This window comes from Urocitellus parryii, chromosome 9 (assembly GCF_045843805.1).
Source record: "Urocitellus parryii isolate mUroPar1 chromosome 9, mUroPar1.hap1, whole genome shotgun sequence".
Lineage (NCBI taxonomy): Eukaryota > Metazoa > Chordata > Mammalia > Rodentia > Sciuridae > Urocitellus > Urocitellus parryii.
The window spans coordinates 96385755-96407217 of record NC_135539.1 but is presented as its reverse complement, the minus strand read 5'-3'; the positions used below and the strand labels follow the sequence as shown (position 1 = coordinate 96407217).

Genomic DNA, 21463 nt, shown 5'->3' with positions numbered 1-21463 from the left:
TTCATTACCCTACCCCCCAACTTTCATCCCAAGCATTACATCTTCCATTACATATAATTGTCTAAATGCAAATAGGTGAATGTCTCGAGGCTGTCTATAAGGCTCCTAAATACCTAGCTACTACCAACACCCTGATCCAATTGCCTGTTAGTATCCACCTTAAGTAGAGCAATCTTCTAAAGTAGCTAAGACATACTAACCCTCGTACCATCATAGGACCTAACCTAAACATTATAGTCCTAAGAACAAACAACAAATCACTATATGCATACAGAACCTGGAAGCCTTTTATGAATTGAATGAATCAGCTTTAAAGTACAATAAAGCCCAACATTTCTAGACATAATCTCCCACCACAAAGGAGAGACAACAGAGATATACAAAGCCAAAACAAATGTACAGGAGAAAGCAGTTACAAAGCAGTCAAACAGAGCTGGAAAGTAACGTGAACAATATGAAAAAACAAGGGAAAAAAGGACTACAAACAATGCAGGACAACTTAAATCTACAGGAGGACCTAGAAGCATCAGAAACATGGACAGGGAAAGAAATCAAGGCATACCTAACTCAGATCGAATGGAATATTAGAGAAGACATGAGACAGCAAGTCCAAGCATTGAAAGTATATTTTGAAAACGAACTAAACAAACAAATTCAAACTGCAAAGAACGAGCTTTACCAGGAGATAGAGATTTAAAAAAAAAACAAACAGTAATCCTAGAAATGCAAGAAACCATAAACCAGATTAAAAACTCTAATGAGAATATTACAAATAGACTAGATCAAGTAAAAGTCAGAACATCAGATAATGAAGACAAAGTTTATCAACTTGAAAAGAATATAGTCAACACAGAAAAGATGCTTAAATCTCACGAGCAATCTATCCAAGAGATATGGGATCTCATAAAAAAACCAAATTTGAGAGTCATTGGGATAGAACAAGGCACAGAGGTTCAAACCAAAGGAATTGACAACTTATTAAATGAAATAATCCTAGAAAACTTCCCAGAGATGAAAGATGGAATGGATTGCCAAATCCTGGAAGCCTACAGGACCCCAAACATCCAAAACCGTAATAGACCAACTCCAAGACATATAATTATGAAGATAGCTAACATACAGAACAAAGAGAGAATATTAAAAGCTACGAGAGAAAGGAGGCAGATTACATTCAGGGGTAAACCAATTAGGTTAACAACTGATTTTTCATCACAGACTTTGAAAGCGAGAAGATCCTGGAACAATGTATTTCAAACGCTGAAAAATAATGGACTCCAACCAAGAATACTGTATCCAGCAAAATTAAGCTTCAGATTTGACAATGAAATTAAAATCTTTCACCATAAACAAAAGCTAAAAGAATTCACAGCCAGAAAACCAGCACTGCAAAGCATTTTGAGCAAAATACTACAAGAAGAGGAACTGAAAAATAGTGCCCAAAACTAACAGTGGGAGGTATCTCAGTAAAGGGGGAGAAAAATAACCAAAGAGGAAAAACTAGCCAAACTAAAATAAATAAATAAATAAACATGACTGGAAGTACAAACCATATTTCAATTGTAATCTTAAATGTTAATGGACTAAACTCACCAATCAAGAGACACAAGCTAGTAACCTGGATCAAAAAAACAAATCCAACAATATGCTGACTCATATGATAGGAAAAGACATACACAGGCTGAAGGTGAAAGGATGGGAAAAATCATACCACTCACATGGCCCTCAGAAGCAAGCAGGAGTGGCCATACTCATATCGAATAAAATCAATTTCAAACCTAAGTTAATCAAAAGGGATAAAGAAGGACACTATATACTGTTAAAAGGAACCATCCACCATCAAGACATAACAATTATCAATTTGTATGCACCAAACAATGGTGCGGCAACGTTCATAAAACAAACTCTCCTCAAGTTCAAGAGTCAAATAGACCACAACACAACAATTATGGGGGACTTCAACACACCGCGCTCGCCATTGAACAGATCCTCTAGACAAAAGCTGAACAAAGAAACTATAAAACCCAATAACGCAATCAATAACCTAGACTTAACCGACATATATAGAATATATCAACCATCATCAAGTGGATACACGTTCTTCTCAGCAGCACATGGATCCTACTCAAAGACAGACCATATATTTTGCCATAGGGCAACTCTTGGTAAATATAAAGGTGTGGAGATAATACCATGCACCATATCTGATCATAATGGAATGAAATTGGAAATCAATGATAAAAGAAGGAAGGAAAAATCCTGCATCACCTGGAAAATGAACAATATGTTATTGAATGATCAATGGGTTACAGAAGACATAAAGGAGGAGATAAAAAAATTCTTAGAGACAAATGACAATACAGACACAACATACCGGAATCTGTGGGACACAATGAAAGCAGTTTTAAGAGGGAAATTCATTTCTTGGAGTTCTTTCCTCAAAAAAAGAAAAAACCAACAAAAATGAACTCACACTACACCTCAAAAACCTAGAAAAGGAAGAGCAAAACAACAGCAAATGCAGTAGAAGACAAGAAATAATTAAAATTAGAGCAGACATCAACGAAATTGAAACAAAAAAAAACATTGAAAAAACTAAAAGTTGGTTCTTTGAAAAAATAAATAAGATCGACAGGCCTTTAGCCATGCTAACCAAGAGAAGAAGAGAGAGAACTCAAATTACTAACATACGGGATGAAAAAGGCAATATCACAACAGACACTACAGAAATACAGAAGATAATTAGAAAGTATTTTGAAACCCTATATTCCATTTAAATAGAAGATAATGAAGATATCGATAAATTTCTTAAGTCATACGATCTGCCCAGATTGAGTCAGGAAGACACACACAATTTAAACAGACCAATAACAAAAGAAGAAATAGAAGAAGCCATCAAAAGACTACCAACCAAAAAAAGCCCTGGACCGGATGGGTATACAGCGGAGTTCTACAAAACCTTCAAAGAAGAATTAATACCAATACTTTTCAAGCTATTTCAAGAAAGAGAAAAAGAAGGAGTTCTTCCAAATTCATTCTATGAGGCCAACATCACCCTGATCCCAAAACCAGACAAAGACACTTCAAAGAAAGAAAACTACAGACCAATATCTCTAATGAACTTGGATGCAAAAATTCTCAATAAAATCCTGGCAAATCAAATACAAAAGCATATCAAAAAAATTGTGCATCATGATCAAGTAGGATTCATCCCTGGGATGCAAGTCTGGTTCAATATACAGAAATCAATAAATGTAATCCACCACATCAACAGACTTAAAGACAAGAACCATATGATCATCTCGATAGATGCAGAAAAAGCATTCAACAAAGTACAGCATCCCTTTATGTTCAAAACACTAGAAAAACTAGGGATAACAGGAACCTACCTCAACATGGTAAAAGCTATATATGCTAAACCTCAGGCTAGCATCATCCTAAATGGAGAAAAACTGAAGGCATTCCTTCTAAAATCTGGAACAAGACAGGGATGCCCTCTATCACCACTTCTATTCAATTTAGTTCTTGAAATACTAGCCAGAGCAATTAGACAGACAAAAGAAATTAAAGGCATAAAAATAGGAAAAGAAGAACTTAAATTATAGCTATTTGTGGATGACATGATAATATATTTAACAGACCCAAAAGGGTCTACAAAGAAATTGCTAGAGTTAATAAATGAATTCAGCAAAGTGGCAGGATATAAAATCAACACGCATAAATCAAAGGCATTCTTGTATATCAGCAACAAAACTTCTGAAATGGAAATGAGGGAAACTCCATTCACAATATCCTCAAAGAAAATAAGATACTTGGGAATCAACCTAACAAAAGAGGTGAAAGATTTATACAATGAAAACTACAGAACCCTAAAAAGAGAGATAGAAGAAGATCTTAGAAGATGGAAAAATGTACCCTGTTCATGGATAGGCAGAACTAACATCATCAAAATGGCGACATTACCCAAAGTTCTCTACAGGTTTAATGCGATGCCAATCAAAATCCCAACGGCATTTCTTGTAGAAATAGATAAAGCAATCATGAAATTCATATGGAAAAACAAAAGACCCAGAATAGCAAAAGCAATTCTAAGCAGGAAGTGTGAATCTGGAGGTATAGCGATACCAGAGTTCAAACTGTACTACAAAGCAACAGTAACAAAAACAGCGTGGTACTGGTACCAAAACAGGCAGGTGGACCAATGGTACAGAATAGAGGACACAGAAACCAATCCACAAAAGTACAACTTTCTTACATTTGATAAAGGGGCTAAAAGCATGCAATGGAGGAAGTTTAGCATCTTCAACAAATGGTGCTGGGAAAATTGGAAATCCATATGCAACAAAATGAAACTGAATCCCTTTCTCTCGCCATGCACAAAAGTTAACTCAAAATGGATCAAGGACCTAGATATCAAATCAGAGACACTGCGTCTGATAGAAGAAAAAGTTGGCTATGATCTACATACTGTGGGGTCAGGCTCCAAATTCCTTAATAGGACGCCCATAGCCCAAGAGTTAATAACAAGAATAAACAAATGGGACTTACTTAAACTAAAAAGTTTTTTTCTCAGCAAGAGAAACAATAAGAGAGGTAAATAGAGAGCCTACATCCTGGGAACAAATTTTTACCCCTCACACTTCAGATAGAGCCCTAATATCCAGAATATACAAAGAACTCAAAAAATTAAACAATAAGATAACAAATAACCCAATGAACAAATGGGCCAAGGACCTGAACAGACACTTCACAGAGGAGGACATACAATCAATCAACAAGTACATGAAAAAATGCTCACCATCTCTAGCAGTCAGAGAAATGCAAATCAAAACCACCCTAAGATACCATCTCACTCCATTAAGATTGGCAGCCATTATGAAGTCAAACAACAATAAGTGTTGGCGAGGATGTGGGGAAAAGGGTACACTTGTACACTGCTGGTGGGACTGCAAATTGGTGAGGCCAATTTGGAAAGCAGTATGGAGATTCCTGGGAAAGCTGGGAATGGATCCACCATTTGACCCAGCTATCGCCCTTCTCGGACTATTCCCTGAGGATCTTAAAAGAGGGATACTGCCACATCAATGATCATAGTGGCACACTTCACAATAGCTAGACTGTGGAACCAACCTAGATGCCCTTCAATAGATGAATGGATAAAAAAAATGTGGCATCTATACACAATGGAGTATTAGCAGCACTAAAAAATGTCAAAATCATAGAATTTGCAGGGAAATGGATGGCATTAGAGCAGATTATGCTAAGCGAAGCTAGCCAATCCCTAAAAAACAAATGCCAAATGTCTTCTTTGATATAAAGAGAGCAACTAAGAACAGAACAGGGAGGAAGAGCATGAGGAAAAGATTAACATTAAACAGAGACGAGTGGGGGGAGAGAAAGGGAGAGAGAAGGGAAAGCATATGGAAATGGTAGGAGACCCTCAATGTTACACAAAATTACATATAAGAGGTTGTGAGGGGAAAGGGGGGGGAACAAGGGAGAGAATTGAACAACAGCAGATGAGGTAGAGAGGGAAGATGGGAGGGGAGGGGAGGGGGGATAGTAGGGGATAGGAAAGGCAGCAGAATACAACAGTCACTAATATGGCATTATGTAAAAATTGTGAATGTGTAACTGATGTGATTCTGCAATTTGTATTTGGGGTAAAAATGGGAGTTCATAACTCACTTGAATCAAATGTATGAAAGATGATATGTCATGAGCTTTGTAATGTTTTGAACAACCAATAAAATATATATATATATATTAGCACTAAAAAAAATCCAAGATACAATGGGTTATCACTAGGTAATCACTAGGTTATCTTTAGGTAACCTATCATGTCAAACTACCAACTACTTGGTAGTTAGAAATCCACTCTTTATTCAACACTATCCTAAGTATCTAGCCAGTGCAATAAAAATGAGAAATAAACCGAATCCTGATTGGTAAGGAAGAAGTTTAACTGCTTTTACTGACAGACAATATTGAAAAAATTTAAATATCATTTACAGTAGCTTCAAAATGAAGTATACAGGGATACATTTAACAGATGTACAAGACTTATACAATAAAAATTTCAACGCACTGCTGAAAGACCTAAAAAAATGGATATACATGTTTATAAACATTCAGTATTATCAATATGGCAATTCTTTACAATTTTTTTTTCCTTTGCTATACTGGAGACTGATCCCAGGAATACTCTACCACTGACCTATATCTCCAAACTTTTGTACTTTTTATTCTGAGGCAGAGTCTCACTAAGTTCCCCAGGCTGGCCTTGAACTTGAACTTGCAATCCTCCTGCCTCAGAATCCATAGTTACTGGGTTTTATAGATGCATATCACTGTGCCTGGCCCAAACCGATCTTTAGAGCAACTGAATTCCAATCCACATACCAGCAAGCATTTTTGTAAAAGTTGATAAACTGATTCTAAAATTCATATGGAAGTGCAAAGTACCTAGGAGAGCCAAAACAAATTGGTAAGTAGGTTGGAGAACTTACACTACCCAATTTGAATACTTATGAAGTACCAATAACCAATACAGTATAGAACTAATGTCAAGACAGACAAGTAAATCAATGAAACAAATACAAAGAACAAAACAGAACCACAAATTTCTGGGGCATCTGATAAAGGTCCAAAAGCAAATGAGAAAGGCTTTTCAAAAAATATGGCTTGTACAACTGAATATCCATATGCAAAATGCAAATAAACACTGATGCTCATTCAAATATTAATTTTAAAGTGATAATAGATTTAAACATGAAACCTAAAAGTACAAAACTTCTAGAAGAAAACAAAGGAAAAATAACTGTAACCTTGCTTAGGTAAAGAGTAGATACAACATCAAAAGTATGCTCCATTAAAAAAAAAATAATCCCAGCAGCTCAGAAGGCTGAGGCAGGGGGATTGCAAGTCCAAAGCCAGCCTCAGCAATTTAGCAAGGCCCTAAGCAACTTAGCAAGGCCCCGTCTCAAAATAAAACATAACAATGGCTGGGCATGTGCCTTGGAAGCGTCCCTGGGTTCAATTCCTGCTACAAAAAAAAAGAAAGGAAATCAACTGTACTTCACCAAAATTAAGAACTTCTGTTCTTCAACAAGGCACTGGGGGGTTTGTTGTTTGTTTAAAAAAAAAAAAAAAAAAGACAAACAACCATACTGGCATGCCCCTGCCGTCCCAGTTACTTGGGAAGCTAAAGTGGGAGGATCATTTAAATCCAGAGTTCAAGACCAGCCTGGGTAATAGCATAAGACCCCACCCCTGCCTCAAAAGGGGGACAGGAGGGCACAAATATCTGGGTTTGATCAGCAAGCAGCACTGTGAGAAGTGGGGAGAGGGAGGACAAGTCACTTGCTAGAAAAAAAAAATTTGAAAACCAAACATCTGATAAAAATTTTGGATCTAGACTATAAAGATCTCTCAAACTCTCAAGAATGTAAACAACTCAATAAGGAAAACAAATGAATAAAAGAGTTTAACAAATATTTCATCAAAGAAGATCTAAGGAGGGCAAATAAGCATATGAAAATATGCCCCAAATCATTATTATTTAGAGAAATATAAATTAAAACCACAATGCAATACTATTACACATATATTAGAATGGCTAAAATTAAAAAGACTGATGATACCATTGGTTGGAATGTAACAAAATACAATCACTTTTGAGAACAATTTGGCACTTTCTTAGAAAGTTAATATACACCTACTATATGATTAACTATTCCACTAAGTATTTATTCAAAAGAATTAAAAGCATTTGTCACATAAAGACTTATACCCAAATATTCACAGCAGCTTCATGTAAAATAGCCCAAAACTGGAATAATCCAAAAGGGTAAAAGAATTGTGCTATATCCAGACAACAGAATACCACCTCTCAGCAAGAAAGAGGAATTAACTATTGCTACATGAAATAATGTGAATAAATCTAAATTATGCTGAGTGAAATAAAAAAGAGTAGATACCAGATGATTCCATTTGATAAAATTAATTTGTAGTGACAATAAACTGACCCACTAAAATTTCTTGAAGACTGAGATGGAAGCATAAGGAATGAATTATAAAAAGATATGAAGAAACTTTTGGGGGTGCTGGATACTTTCATTATCATCATTCTAGTGATGGCTTCATAGGTAATACGTATGCCACAACTTAATTTATGCACTTTTTTCAGCAGTACTGGGGACTGAATCTGGCGTCTAATGCATCAAATTGTACACTTCAAATATGTGCAGTTTATTGCATGTCAATTATACTTTAACAAGAGTTTTAAAATAATTTTTACATAATCTACATTCTAATGTAAATTTGCTATAAAGTGGAGAAAGGTAATTTTAGCTAATCCCTAATGGAATTAAAATTTTTGAGCTCTAAAAAAGAAACATCTTCCAGGTATACTGAGATACTCGATTAAATTCATAAACAATAGCCAGAGCATTCTCATAAATTTTCTACTTTTCCAAAAGTGATTTTTAGCAACAACAACCAAAAAAAAAAAAAAAAAAAATCAAAGGAAAAAAATACTTCCTTGAACTTGTTCTGCATTTATTTTGTTAAGAATTTACAATATATTCAGCATCTAACTTATATGATAGCCATGTAGAAATCATTAAAAATTTCCATAAAATTTAAAATAACCTTTAAAAAGGCCCATTCTTAACCACTATTAACAAAGTAACAGTGATTAAGATTTAAAGGTTAAAAAAGTAATACTGTTGCATATATTATTTGTAAAAAAACAACCACTTACGCCATTCTCCTTTCTTCGATGTTCAGCAGGAATTTTTACACCATTTCTTTTCAGACTTGGATCCTGAGATCTTGGTCCGCTCACTAAGCACAAAATTCAAAAACTATGCATTAACACTAGTTGACAAATACTCTTTTGTCAGTATTTCATTTGAGAGTTCTGTTATTGTTGTTCTTTGATACTTAAGTTGAATGAACACTTAAAATATATTCTAATAACAATGGAGTTAAGATTTTACACCAGCCTACTTTGGAAAATCAATTACATAGAACTGTGAATAATTACTAGCACAAAGGAGTATCACACCTATTCACAAGACGAACAGTGGAAAAACAGATAAAATTAACATGCTTCAGACTATGGGTCATTCATGTCAACTACTGATAGTTACTCACCGACTTCTCAATTTAGCTACTCAGTAGTGATATCAAAAAGGGCTTCATTCAAAGAAATAACTGAAAATTAAACTGATCCATCCTTGTACCTTAAGAGTATTTATAACTCATGTTATAAGAATGCATCATAAAAGGAAAAATAATTAATTCATGTTATAAGAAATAAGATCAAAAAAGAGAACTTTTAAATAAATTAAGCTATACCTATAATTCCCTGAATTAGAAAAATTATTAAATTACATTCCAAGAATTCATATTTCTTTGAATCAAATGTCTTTTGCCAAAAAGCTTAGCAAAAATTCTCATGTCAAAACATAAACATATTCATCCTGAGTCAAGTATCACACACACACACATAACTCTAACGTATTAGCTTTATTTTTTAAATATTGCTGATTCTCTAATAGAATAGCTCAGATAATCTATCACAATGTTTCTGCAAGAAAAAATCAAATACAATTTAAGAATAATTATTTTCTTTGCTGCCTCAAAGAAGAAAGTACTTAATCAGTTTTTTCCTTAACATAATCAGTTGTGTAATTAAAGTCAAAGCAAGAGCTTTAAAACTAATTTCATACACATTATAAGTCATAGGTCCAAGTTGAATTGAAAAAATAATAAACAATAGCCATAAACATGGTAACAGTTTCCTAATCTTTAGTCTAGAAGTCTGGACTCAACAGCGTAAATTAACACCTTCTTACAGGAGAATGAAAAGCAATCCTGCTTTATCCCAATCTAAACACTGTGTGGCACTGGTGTTTTGCAACAAAGTGAAACATCTCTTTTATCTTCAGATTGCATGTCTCACATTACACACCATGCTGAAATTGCATATTGCACTATTGGGAGACTATTTAATAATTTACTCGGTACTACACAGCAAGATATTTCAACTGGAAGATGAACAGACAAAATTCGACTTATTAACTAGAAAAGGACGTACGTAGTAATGTAAATAAAGAATGAAAAAAATAAGATTCAAATGCCAATTTAAAAAAAAAAAAAAGCTTAAAGAAAAAAACATGCATACAGATACCACTGAAAGGCACGTAAGTCAGCCTGGTCAAGGTGACTCAGGTTCCACTCCTGGCTCTGCCTCTAGGTGTGTAGTCTCTGACGTCACTTAACCCCTAAGTATCAGCACTTCTCATCCAGAGTAGAGAAGACCTAGGTCAATTCTGTGCCCTCCTCTAAATTTAATCATTTTTAATAGTCAGGTGCCATATGGACACTTTATATTAAAACAACAGTCCACTAATTAACATATTACCTACATCCTTAATCCCAAGAAAATTGTCCTTAACTTTCCATTTTTGTAAATTCTACCATTTTTGGAAATACTAAGTAATCCGGCTTTTACCCATGGATTCCTACTGAGAACAGTACTGCCTGATGATCCCAAAACTGAAGCTGCTCTTTTTTCCACAACCTACAAGACCTCCAAGGTCCTAGGGATGGCCATGCCCTCAATGTCTAGGACTATTTCCAGCCCATATCTCTCTACCCAATGTATTATCTTCTACCCTCTCCTTCTTACTATCATCTGTAAACCCTGGTCACAACCCTTGGTCAGTAAGTGATCACCTGACTCCACTTTCTTTCTAGCTTCAAGTCCTGCCTTTATTCTGGAACATTCTACTACCCCAAAACTAGCCTCTCAGTTCTATAGCCAAAATTTTTTCCATTCTAATTCAGGCTCATTTCAGGGTCCAACCCGAGATGATTTCACCTAAAAGTGTTGTACCTTTGAAATTTTAAATTCAAACTTTCTACCCATCTCAATTCCTTTCACTATGCCAGCTCATTAATCAAACTGAGATTTTCGATCTCTGGACCCCATCTACTCTTTCCCCACTGCCCCTCCTATCTTCACCTCTTCCCCACCCAGGTTAGATGTCACCTTGCCAATACCACATTCTCCCTTGTCCCATGAATTTCCATTGAGTTTGTCTGGCAAAACCCCAAATTTGGAACAATCAAACTGTCTTTTCCTCTCGTAAACCACTTGAGTTTTAAAGTACAACTAGAGAAAAACCACACATGGTCTCAGCATCTCTCATCTCAGTGGGCCTCAGGGCTGGTTTCCCAAGTAAACACACTCTTCTCTTCTCCACAATAGCTTCAATTGCTGCCCTAGGTCCACCACTGACACTTTCAGGTAACTTTACTTCTCATCACAGAGAAAACCCATTTTCAAGATGAGAAACCCCTTCATTTGCTCCCTCAAAATGCATAAATTTAACTGCAGCTGCCCCAGTTTTCTTTCTATTAGTGTTCAAGGGATCCCTCCTCTTGCCTAAGAGGAGTCTCTCCAGCAGCGCTGTGGAAGCACCTCCTCAGAAGTCTTGCTACCAGCTACTCCTTCTCTCTCAGAACTTCAACCTCCTGCTCAATTGCCTCCTTCTCATGCACCTAAAAAACAATAGTCAAATTTCTCCCACCTTCAAACAAAACCATATCCTTTTGTTTTGTCTCCCCACTCACAGGTCTTAGAAAAGCAGTCTATCCCCACTATTTCAACTTTCTAATCTTTCCTTCATCCCTCAAATTACTGGCTTCCCATCACATGTCACCTCTCCCCCAGCTACTGCAATGCACAAAACACATGCTCAAATATCTGTTATGGTTCACAGAACGCTACCTACCCACGTCCCTGCCAGGGTGGCGTTCGTGACGAAGGAAGAAACGAACTTCACTTCTCTGACTTCCAAATCGTTGAAGAACATCAAACATTCTCTCATTATCAGCAACTGGACGTTCTAAAAGAAATGAGAAATCACATTTCTACAAGTAAAATAAAGATAAAACATACTATATACCATTGATACAAACTATACATTACCTATATAGGAAATACTTGGCATCCTTAGACATTTTTTTCTTTCAGAAGCTCTTCGAAAATAAAGCTTCATAGATTTTCTACACTTACAATCAGTCAAGCCAAGATGAAAGACTAGAAAGAGGAAGGTATTAGGCCAGCTATCAAAAGCTTCAGTCTAATCCAGCAAGCTCTTATTCATTGTAGCCATGCCATTTAACCTCTGTGGATTTTGAACATTTCTGTAACCTATTAGAACAGGGTCCCTCTTAACATTAATATTTTGATTTCCTAAGTATACAAAGGTAAAATTTAGAAGCAACTTTCTAAAAAGCCTAGTCTTATTTTTTCAATTACAGTCTTTAATGCAGGCTACTTCTAATTATAATTTAATGTAAAAAAGTCAGATCCATTTTCAAATAAAGGATATTCATTATGGTGAAAATATATCTATTTGGACCCTCTACTAGTGAGAATGCCAGTTTTCAGAACTTTTCTGGAAGCTTCCATCAGAGTTCACCTCAAAAAATCTTCACATCTCAGGAAAGGAAGCTGGATTAAAAAGGCAAATGTAGAGTTTGAAAAGACAACTGCTTACAAATCAATGGCAACATAATTTTTAAATATAAGAATGCTGAAATAGCCTAAAAAACTACACACACTTATCAGTAATCAAAGACAGTATCTCCGTGCCTTAAATAAATAACATGGACAGAGAATGGGGCACCCAAGCATTCAGCAGCCAAATCTGTGAATAAACCCTGAACTTAATCAGCCTGGCTGGAAAAAAACAACATGCAGTTCTAGTTTTACTTTCAGTAATGAAACATACAGAGTTGACACAGATAATCCCCTTCTAGAAACTATATAAATTCTAAGACGAAAACACCCACATCTGAGAAGACAGCCTCCAAAAGAAATTCTGAGCAGACCCTCCATTCTCCATCACAAAACAAACAAACAAACACACACACACACACACACACACACACCTCTTAAGAAAGGAAGGAAAATCTTCAGGTCCCTAGAGCAAAGAGAGAACTCAGAGAAGTTAAATTAACTTCCAGGCCATATAGTACTGCCCTGGAGGATAAGGCCTTTTTTATGAGCTATGGGAACAAAGGTTCTGGTAGCCCTGTGACAGCAAAAGATCAGGTGCTAACCTGCCCAAACTAATAGAAACTTCAAAGATTCTCAAAGCTCCCTATGAACACCTTTCACTCTTATCTCCTATCTTTGACATTTCTGCCTGTGTGACACTGGACATGCCATTCCTGACATGTCCTTGACACCCTGTTCAACAGATGGAGCACACCCATTTTGGCAGTTACTGAATTGTAATACAACTGTCATCTGATACTTCTTTCTTCTTCTGCACCATAAGACATTCAAAGGCAGAAACTTTCATCTCTGCATCTCTCAAAATTGAACATACAATAGGTATTGAAGAAATGCTCACTAATATATGAGTGAATAGTAAGAAAATGGAAAGGGAAGGAATCAAGAAGGGAGAGGAGGAGCTTTAACACTTACAGAATAAAATAATAGAGTACCTTTACAAATTTGGAGTAAGAGAGGTTTACTTCAAATTAAACACAAAAAAGCCTGAGATCAAGAATAGTTTTTTCCTTAAAGCCTACAATCAAGAAGGAAAGGCAAAAGCCAAAGGAATTATGAACAAAGTATTTAAAGAACCAATCTGAAAAAAAGAGAAACCCAAATGGCCAATAAACAAATGAAAAGATGGGCAACCTTACTGGTAATCAGAAAAAATGCAAATTTAAACCAAAGACTAGTTTTCAGCTATCAGAAAAAATTAAAATATTGTAAATGTTGATGAGGAATAATTTTGAAAATAAGTGGAAAGAATATTCATGGAGGGAAATATGGTAATATATATTTCTTTGTTAAATATGTGAACCTTTAACCCAATAATTCCACTTCTTGGTATTCACCCTAGAGAAAAACTGGCACACGATCAAAAGAGTCTATTAAAAGGATTTTCACTGCAGCGTATATAAAAACAAGAATAAAATTAACATAAATGTTCATGAATAAAGAAACAGAGCAACTGTAGATCATGAAAATTATGGAAAATTATGTGATAAAATAATGATATAAATTTATACATACTAATCTGAAAAGATCTTCCTGGCTATGTTATAAGGTAAAATAATATGCTAATATGTATCTACAAATGCTTATTTACATTAAAAAATAGAAACAACACAAAATTATTTCTACAGTTACTTAATAAATGCAGAAAAAGGGTCTGAAAAGCTATCTGCTAAATCCTAAGTGATTACATCAAGTGAGCAGGGAGTAGGCTTGGGAGAACAGACATCCATTCTGTCTGTTCATTTTTCTCTTCTTATAAACAGAACACAGCCAGGTGTTCTCATTAAATTGTTTTAAATTAGGGTTGGGGCTAGGGCTCTGCGGTAGAGTACTGCGTAGAATGCATGAGGTCCTGGGTTTCAACCCCAGCATTGCCCCCACAAAAACTCTTAAATTTTTGTAAAAAAAATTAATTAAAAAGTTATGAAAAAGAAGAACTTTACACATCAACATCACATAACTATAGGTTACTCAACTCAACTGAGCAAGGCACCAGAGAGGAAAGGGAATAAGTAGGTGGAATTGAGAGCCTCCCCCAATACTTTGGAACAGAGAACACTTCTTCCCCTAAGATGTGAAGAAAAGGCGGGCACACATTCAGACAAAATCTGATATACTGAGGAAGGATGGTTTCAATTATCTCAGTAAAGCATAAAGCAAGGTTAAGGGGAAAAAAAAAAAAAAGGTATAAAGCAGCTGGGTGTGGTGGAGCACATCTGTAATCCCAGCAGCTCAGGAGGCTAAGGCAGAAGGATCATGAGTTCAAAGCCAGCCTCAGCAATTTAATGAGGTCCTAAGCAGACCCTGTCTCTAAATAAAATTCAAAAAGGGCTCGAGATGTGGCTGAGTGGTTAAGTACCCCTGGGTTCAATTCCCAGTATCAAAAAAAAAAAAAAAAAGAGAGAGAGAGTAATGTAAGGAGATTAACCAAGAGCAGTTAGAACTTCATTTACTCAATTAAAATATATTTAATGTGCTCCTACTAGGTGCCATGCATTCCCCTGGAGCAGGAGAAAAAGCAAAGAATAAAATAAGCCAGGTCTCTCTTCTCCAGGTAGTTGATACTCTAATATGTTTGGGGCTACAGAGATTATTAAGACAATAGACCAATACATACACACAAAAACTCAGACTGACATGAATTCTTTTTTGGTGGGGAAGAGTACCAGGGATTGAACTCAGGGGCACTCAACCACTGAGTCACATCCCTAGCCCTATGTTCTATATTTTTAGAGACAGGGACTCACTCAGATGCTTAGTGCCTTGCTTTTGCCAAGGCTGGTTTTGAACTCATGATCCTCCTGCCTCAGCCTTTCATGCAGCTGGGATTACAGGCATGCGCTACCATGGCCCAGCATGAATTCTTCATATTAAATTAGAACTAACTTCAAGGCTATTTTAACAGGATGTTCAGGAAAAGCCCCTCAGAGGAAGTCAACATTTTAGCTGGAATCAAAATGGCCATCAGAAGCCAGCAATGGCAAAATTGAGAGTAAGAGCAATAATGATGGTGGGTAATACAGGCACCTGGAGCCTACTGCCACTGGCTCTAAGGTGGAATGGAGTTTACCTTCAAAGAGTATTTGAAAAGCTGCACGAGGGGACAAGAAAGGAAATGGCACCAGATGACAGCAAAGACAACAAATTCATAGGTCTTTATAATCTCAAGATAGAATTTGGATTTCATTCCAAGTGGAAAAGAAGAGACTAAAGAGCTTTAAGCAGGAATATGGTTTTTAGTGGGGGAAATGGGGGAGGGTACTGCTGAGGATCAAATTCAGTGACTTGAACCCAAGGCCTGTTGCACACTAGACAAGTGCTCTACCACTGAGCTACACCCCACTCCCAACTGTTATTTTAATAAGAGATCACTTGGTCTTCTTTATGCAAATTGTCTATCTGGCTTCTATGTATAGGATAAAAAAAGTAATTCAGAGAGAGAACAGAAAGGCTTTCAGAACATGCAAATGTGGAAAAGTCAATCAAAGATGAATAAAAGGTCCTGCCTAATAAGAAGAGATGGCTAGGATGAATTCAGAGGCCATGAATGGAACAAACTCAATTAACACAGTGTGTACCTCACTCTGAGGACACCTGGCACCCCAAATAGGAGGAAAAGAAAAACCATGAGTGTTGACCAGGGCTGTGTAGGAACAAGGCAGAAATGAGGGAAAATTATTCCCATGTTTACAAATTCCTATGGGGCCAAAAGAAGGAAGGCTGCCCCATTTTAGAACTCCAAAGAACTACCCTGAAGGATTGATTTCAAGGCTTACAATACTGCCTACGAGATCTTCACTGCATCCTGCTCTACAGTTCCTCAGCACTGAATAGCTTTCCTAAAAATGAAAGAGAGGGCAAGATAATCAAGAAGTCTTAAATGTCTAAGTAAAGCCTAAACATGCAAAGAATACTTCTGAACACCATACATTTGACCAGAACATCCCAGAAGCTTTCACCTAGCACGTCAGCCATCTGTCCTATGACCTGTTAATTTTATACTGCAGTGTCTTCATCTTACTGCAGAAAAAGAAAATTTCAAAGACTAATGTCACAACAAAGCTGGATGGAGAACACTACACCCAGAAGGACATACTCTTCTACAGTTTATCTATGCGTGAACGTAAGTGTTCACACAGTGCCACTCCTAGAACCCCAAAATAGTAGACAGCAAAACTAAAGCACAAAGTTGGTCTCATACCGGAGCCACACCACACTTCAGCCAAATGGCAGTCGCTCTCGCCAGGCTCTTTGCACAGATCCACCACATCTCTGCATATCGTCTCTGGAGTAACTGGAACTTCTGTGAAGTGCTGCTCATTGTTACTAAGGTACACTGTCAGAAACATCTGAAAATAGAAATACAACAGTCACCAATACCATCTACATGGGTGGGATTCACCTTAGAGTTCTTCTCTGAACAAATCCCAGTTGGAAACACAAATATGCAGCACAGCAGTCTGGCTGCTCCTTTGCCAAAGTAGGGTGGGGATCTGACATGGTCAACTGGATCCCCACCCTTCCACAGCAGTGCCTGCAGAACTCCTGGAACCCCAGATATAGTCAAAGCAATTCACACAAAACTTCAAATCAAATCTCTTCTGACGGTTCTATTTATACTAAATTGTTTACCCAATAATTAGATTTTGGAATGCCCCCAAACCATACTAAAAATAAATATTTTCATCAATTCTTTCAGAGTTGATTAGAAAATATCAAACTTATATTTATTTATGTGCCTCTCTCTGGAAGAATACATTAGAATATATATAATATGTGCTGCTTCTGAAGGGAAGAATAGAAAACAGAAGACAGCCAGAGAAAAATCTAATCTTCCTATTATGTGCATGTATTACCTATCCAAAAAATTTTTAAACTTAACTGTTTTAATCAAATTAAATACCTACTCTGAAGTATTAAGATTTCATTCATTAGTAGAAATGATGAACTAATTATGCTTACCTGACCTTGTATGTAAATATTGAGGCCAATAGATGATTAAACGTATTAAAATATTTCTTCAAGCAAAAATAAACACTGTATCTTTAAAACATTGCTACTAAACAATTATTTTCATACCTACTAAATCATCACAAATTAAAAAAAAAAAAAAAACGTTAATTCCCAATGCTGAAGAAACTAAGTGAAACATCAAATAAGCTTTTGATGGCAATTAATAAACCTTATGTTCATTCAATTCCATGAGTACCTACACTTCATGAAAACCAATATGTATCAGGATTAAATATATATATATATATATATATATTTTTTTGAAAGAATTATAACACAGTGAGAATTTATCCTGTAAAAATAATTATAATCAAAGAAAGGAATGCAAAGGCTATGGAACATAAACTTGATGGGCAGGACATGGATTAATGAGATTATGATAGACATTGGGGAATGTGGGGCTTTTATGACTGCAAAAAAAGAAAAAAAAAGAATGAGTAGGATCTGCAATATGCTCATAATGACACAAGGATAATATATAGCAGTCACAGCATCTGCCAACAGTCACTCAATACCCCCTGCCACCTTAAACTTCTCTACCCATTACTGAGAACTGAGAAAGCTGTGTTAAGCACTTCTTTATGAAATAGCAGTGTCCAAGTAGGGATGATGATGAAAGAAACTATCCAAAACATCTGACTGGGGCCACAAGATAAGGTAAGAATAGGAGGAGACATGTCCCAGAGAAAAGCTAACATCTGTGGGTTTGGAGCTCCTCCTTATACTAAAACCAAGTTTTCTTAAGGTGGTTTGAGTCTCCACTTTTTGTAACCAAATCTCCTCCATGCACACAAACATCTGTAACATACAAGGTAACCCGGAAAAATTAAGTAAATAGCATTACAACAAAAAATACAAAATACAGAAGAAAAGCTAGAGACTCCCATTGTGAAAGGCTTTCATGCCAATTATCTCAGGTTTTTCACATTCTAATAAACTGTACTATATAGAGATACATAGTTCCAGGTCCTTCATTTAGCCAACAAGGCAGAACTTAAAACTGCTACACAAAAAAATCATAAACCCTTGATAATATCACTTGAAAAACTAAAGATTAACTAAGCTCACAGAATTCTACCCTTGCTGCTCCCCTGGCCAAAACACTTGGCATACCTAATGATGGAGACAAATAATTTACACGCTGGTATTAAATAATACTTCTTCATACTCCCCAGCCACACCAAACTTTCTTTGAAGTTTATCACTCCAAAAATAGAAACTGTTTTCATTGTAAATATGAGACTTGAAGATGTTTATTAAATTACAGAAATACTGGACACTTAGTCCAAATACTAAACATGCTGTATAACAAATAAAAGGCTATTATGTAATATAATAGCCCCTTACCTTTGTACACTTCATCTTTCAGAGTACTTTCACACACAGTCTTGCAAACTTACATCAACTCTCAGATAAACAGAGCAGGTATTATTTTCTCTTTAGAAATGAAGAAAAAGACTGAGAGAAGTGATCTCCCTAGCTACTGAAATGAAGAGGTCAGGGTACAATTCTGTTTTTCTGATCTTTTCTCTATTCTTTTCCCTTACAGCAGGAAATATTAGCCAAAGTAATTCAGACCCTAACAGTCATCTGGTCTTTTACTTTTTGGAAAACAAACAGCTTCATTTATTTAAAGGTATAATTACAAATAAGAATGATGAGAGATGCCATCCTACTTAAGGGTTCATTTCCCCATAGGATTAATACTGTTATGAACAGCAAGTGCACGAGCTGACCCGATTTCTTCTTTCATGTATGAGGACTAGCTCTGTAATGAAGTCTTCAATACAAGGCCAACAATGTGACATTTCTGTAGATTCCTAGGCAGATATGACTCAAACCTCAAATCTGTTCATAATTTGATTGCCTCAAGGAAGTAAGATCACCTAAATAAGGCCACCACTCTGAAAGTCTTTACGACTTTTTCAGAGTCTTTTAAGTTCCCTAATAGTTACCATTTAGTAAGTGTTTACCAGGTACCAAGGTCAAGGCAACATTACAAGGTCTACAATAGACCCTTGGGGTCTGTCCACATCTGTGGCTGCCCCCCCCCCATTATCTTTCCCATTCCCACTCTGCTCCACCAGTGTGCTTCTTACTGTTCCACAAATATGCCAAGCATGTTCCCATCTTGGAGCTCTGCACTTGCTGTTCCTATTTGGAATGCTCTTCCCTGCATGCCAGCAGAGCTTACTTCCTTATTTGTCTCATGTCATCACACAGATGTCACCCTCTCAGGTAAGGCTTCCCTGCTTACTTACTTAAAATTCCAGTACCACCACTACCCACACACACACATCCTAGTTCACTCTGATTTCTTACTTGACACAGTCACAAACATACCACGTATTTTATTTATTTAACTCATTTTTCTAATGTGACTCCCCTACTAGAGTATAAGCCCCATACAAAGGTCAAGGACTTCTTTGTTAAGTACTGGATCTTCAACACCTAGAACTACCTGGCATATAATAAACACACAACATGTAAAGCCTGTAGACAGCATTGCATTTACAGATGAAGACAATGAAGCACAAAGAGATTAAGTGACTTACCAGGTCACATAGTCATTAAATGGCAAAGCCAAGATTCAAACCCAAGTCTGATTTCCTCCATGGCCTGAGCTCTCAACCACTGTTTTATCTTACCATCCTCTTCCTTGACAGCATACAGGCAAGGACTTTTCCAAATTCAGAGCACACAGTGCTAAGTGTGTCACTGCTACTAGTTCTGTCTTTAGGGTAACATTTTTGCCCAGTACATCATCTTATCTCTTTTCATTATAAGTTTTCTTTCAGGTATTGCTAAATGGTCTAGCATACAGTCTACAGCAAAGCCATATACTCTGAAATCAGAGTATGTCCTCTAGTTTCTTCATGTTATACCCTGCTAGTTATTTTACTTCTGTTCAATGTTTTTTTCATTAATTTAATATTTATAAATTATATACTGCACAGTAGATAATTTTTGCTAAACAGCTATCACAGTGGAAAATCCAAAAAGAGAGAGCTATGTGGAGGAGGGATGCAGAGAACACAGACAGAAGAGCCAGGGGAATAAACAACCCAACCTGGCTGCTTCTCTCTCATATCTCCCTCCTACTCCCCACTGAGCAAATCTGAGGTAAAGCCAGATGGCAAGGGAGCACAGATGCAGTTTATAGAAGTCATCCTCCTGAGGCACAAGGCAAGGAAGGTAGATGAAGGTACAAAGTAAATATGAAGAAGAAAAAAAATCAAAAAGTCTGCACAAAAGCCCTCCTCTCTGTACTATGCAGAAAGGGCTCTTGAGCAATGTGCAACTATCTAAATGAAATGATGGCACAAGCCCTCCTAAGTTACGGGAGAATAATGAACCAAGCAGAGGGAACAAACATGTAAAGGCCCTGAGAAGGGAACAAGTTTGTCACGTTTGTGGAAGAGGAAGGCCAGTGCAGAACAAGTCAGAGGGAACAAGAGGAAAAGATTACAGGAGATTAATTCAATGAGGCAAGTGGAAATCAGACCATGCAAGTCTTTATAAACCAAAGGTTCTCCAACTTTGGCAAGGACAGAGGGTTACTGAGCACAGACTGTAGGCCCCACCCTGAGAGGGTCTGATTGGGCAGGTCTGGGACAGGAACTAAGAATTCTCCATTTCTAACAAGCTTTCAGGTGCTGCTGGCACTGCTGGTCCAGAAACCATGCACTGAGAACCACTGTCTACGCCACAGCAATGAATTTGAAATTTAATATATAAGGCCACTGAAGGTAAATCATCAGAGACAGAAAGTCAATTTGTGGTTGACAGGGGCTTCAGGAAGGGGAAACAGGAATAACTGCTAATGAGCACAGGGCTACTTTTTTAAAGTGATGA

General features: G+C 36.6%; 1 protein-coding gene across 1 annotated transcript in view; it reads right to left on the bottom strand.

Moving 5' to 3' along the window:
• The window catches only part of Tp53bp2 (tumor protein p53 binding protein 2), a 62673-nt gene that overhangs the window by 23247 nt on the left and 17963 nt on the right, over window positions 1-21463 (bottom strand). The window contains exons 2-4 of the mRNA XM_026407152.2: window positions 16797-16944; window positions 11805-11918; window positions 8762-8844 (exon numbers count right to left, since the gene is read on the bottom strand). Of these exons, the coding sequence (XP_026262937.2) occupies window positions 8762-8844; window positions 11805-11918; window positions 16797-16944 (345 nt within the window). The remainder of the gene's footprint in view (window positions 1-8761; window positions 8845-11804; window positions 11919-16796; window positions 16945-21463) is intronic.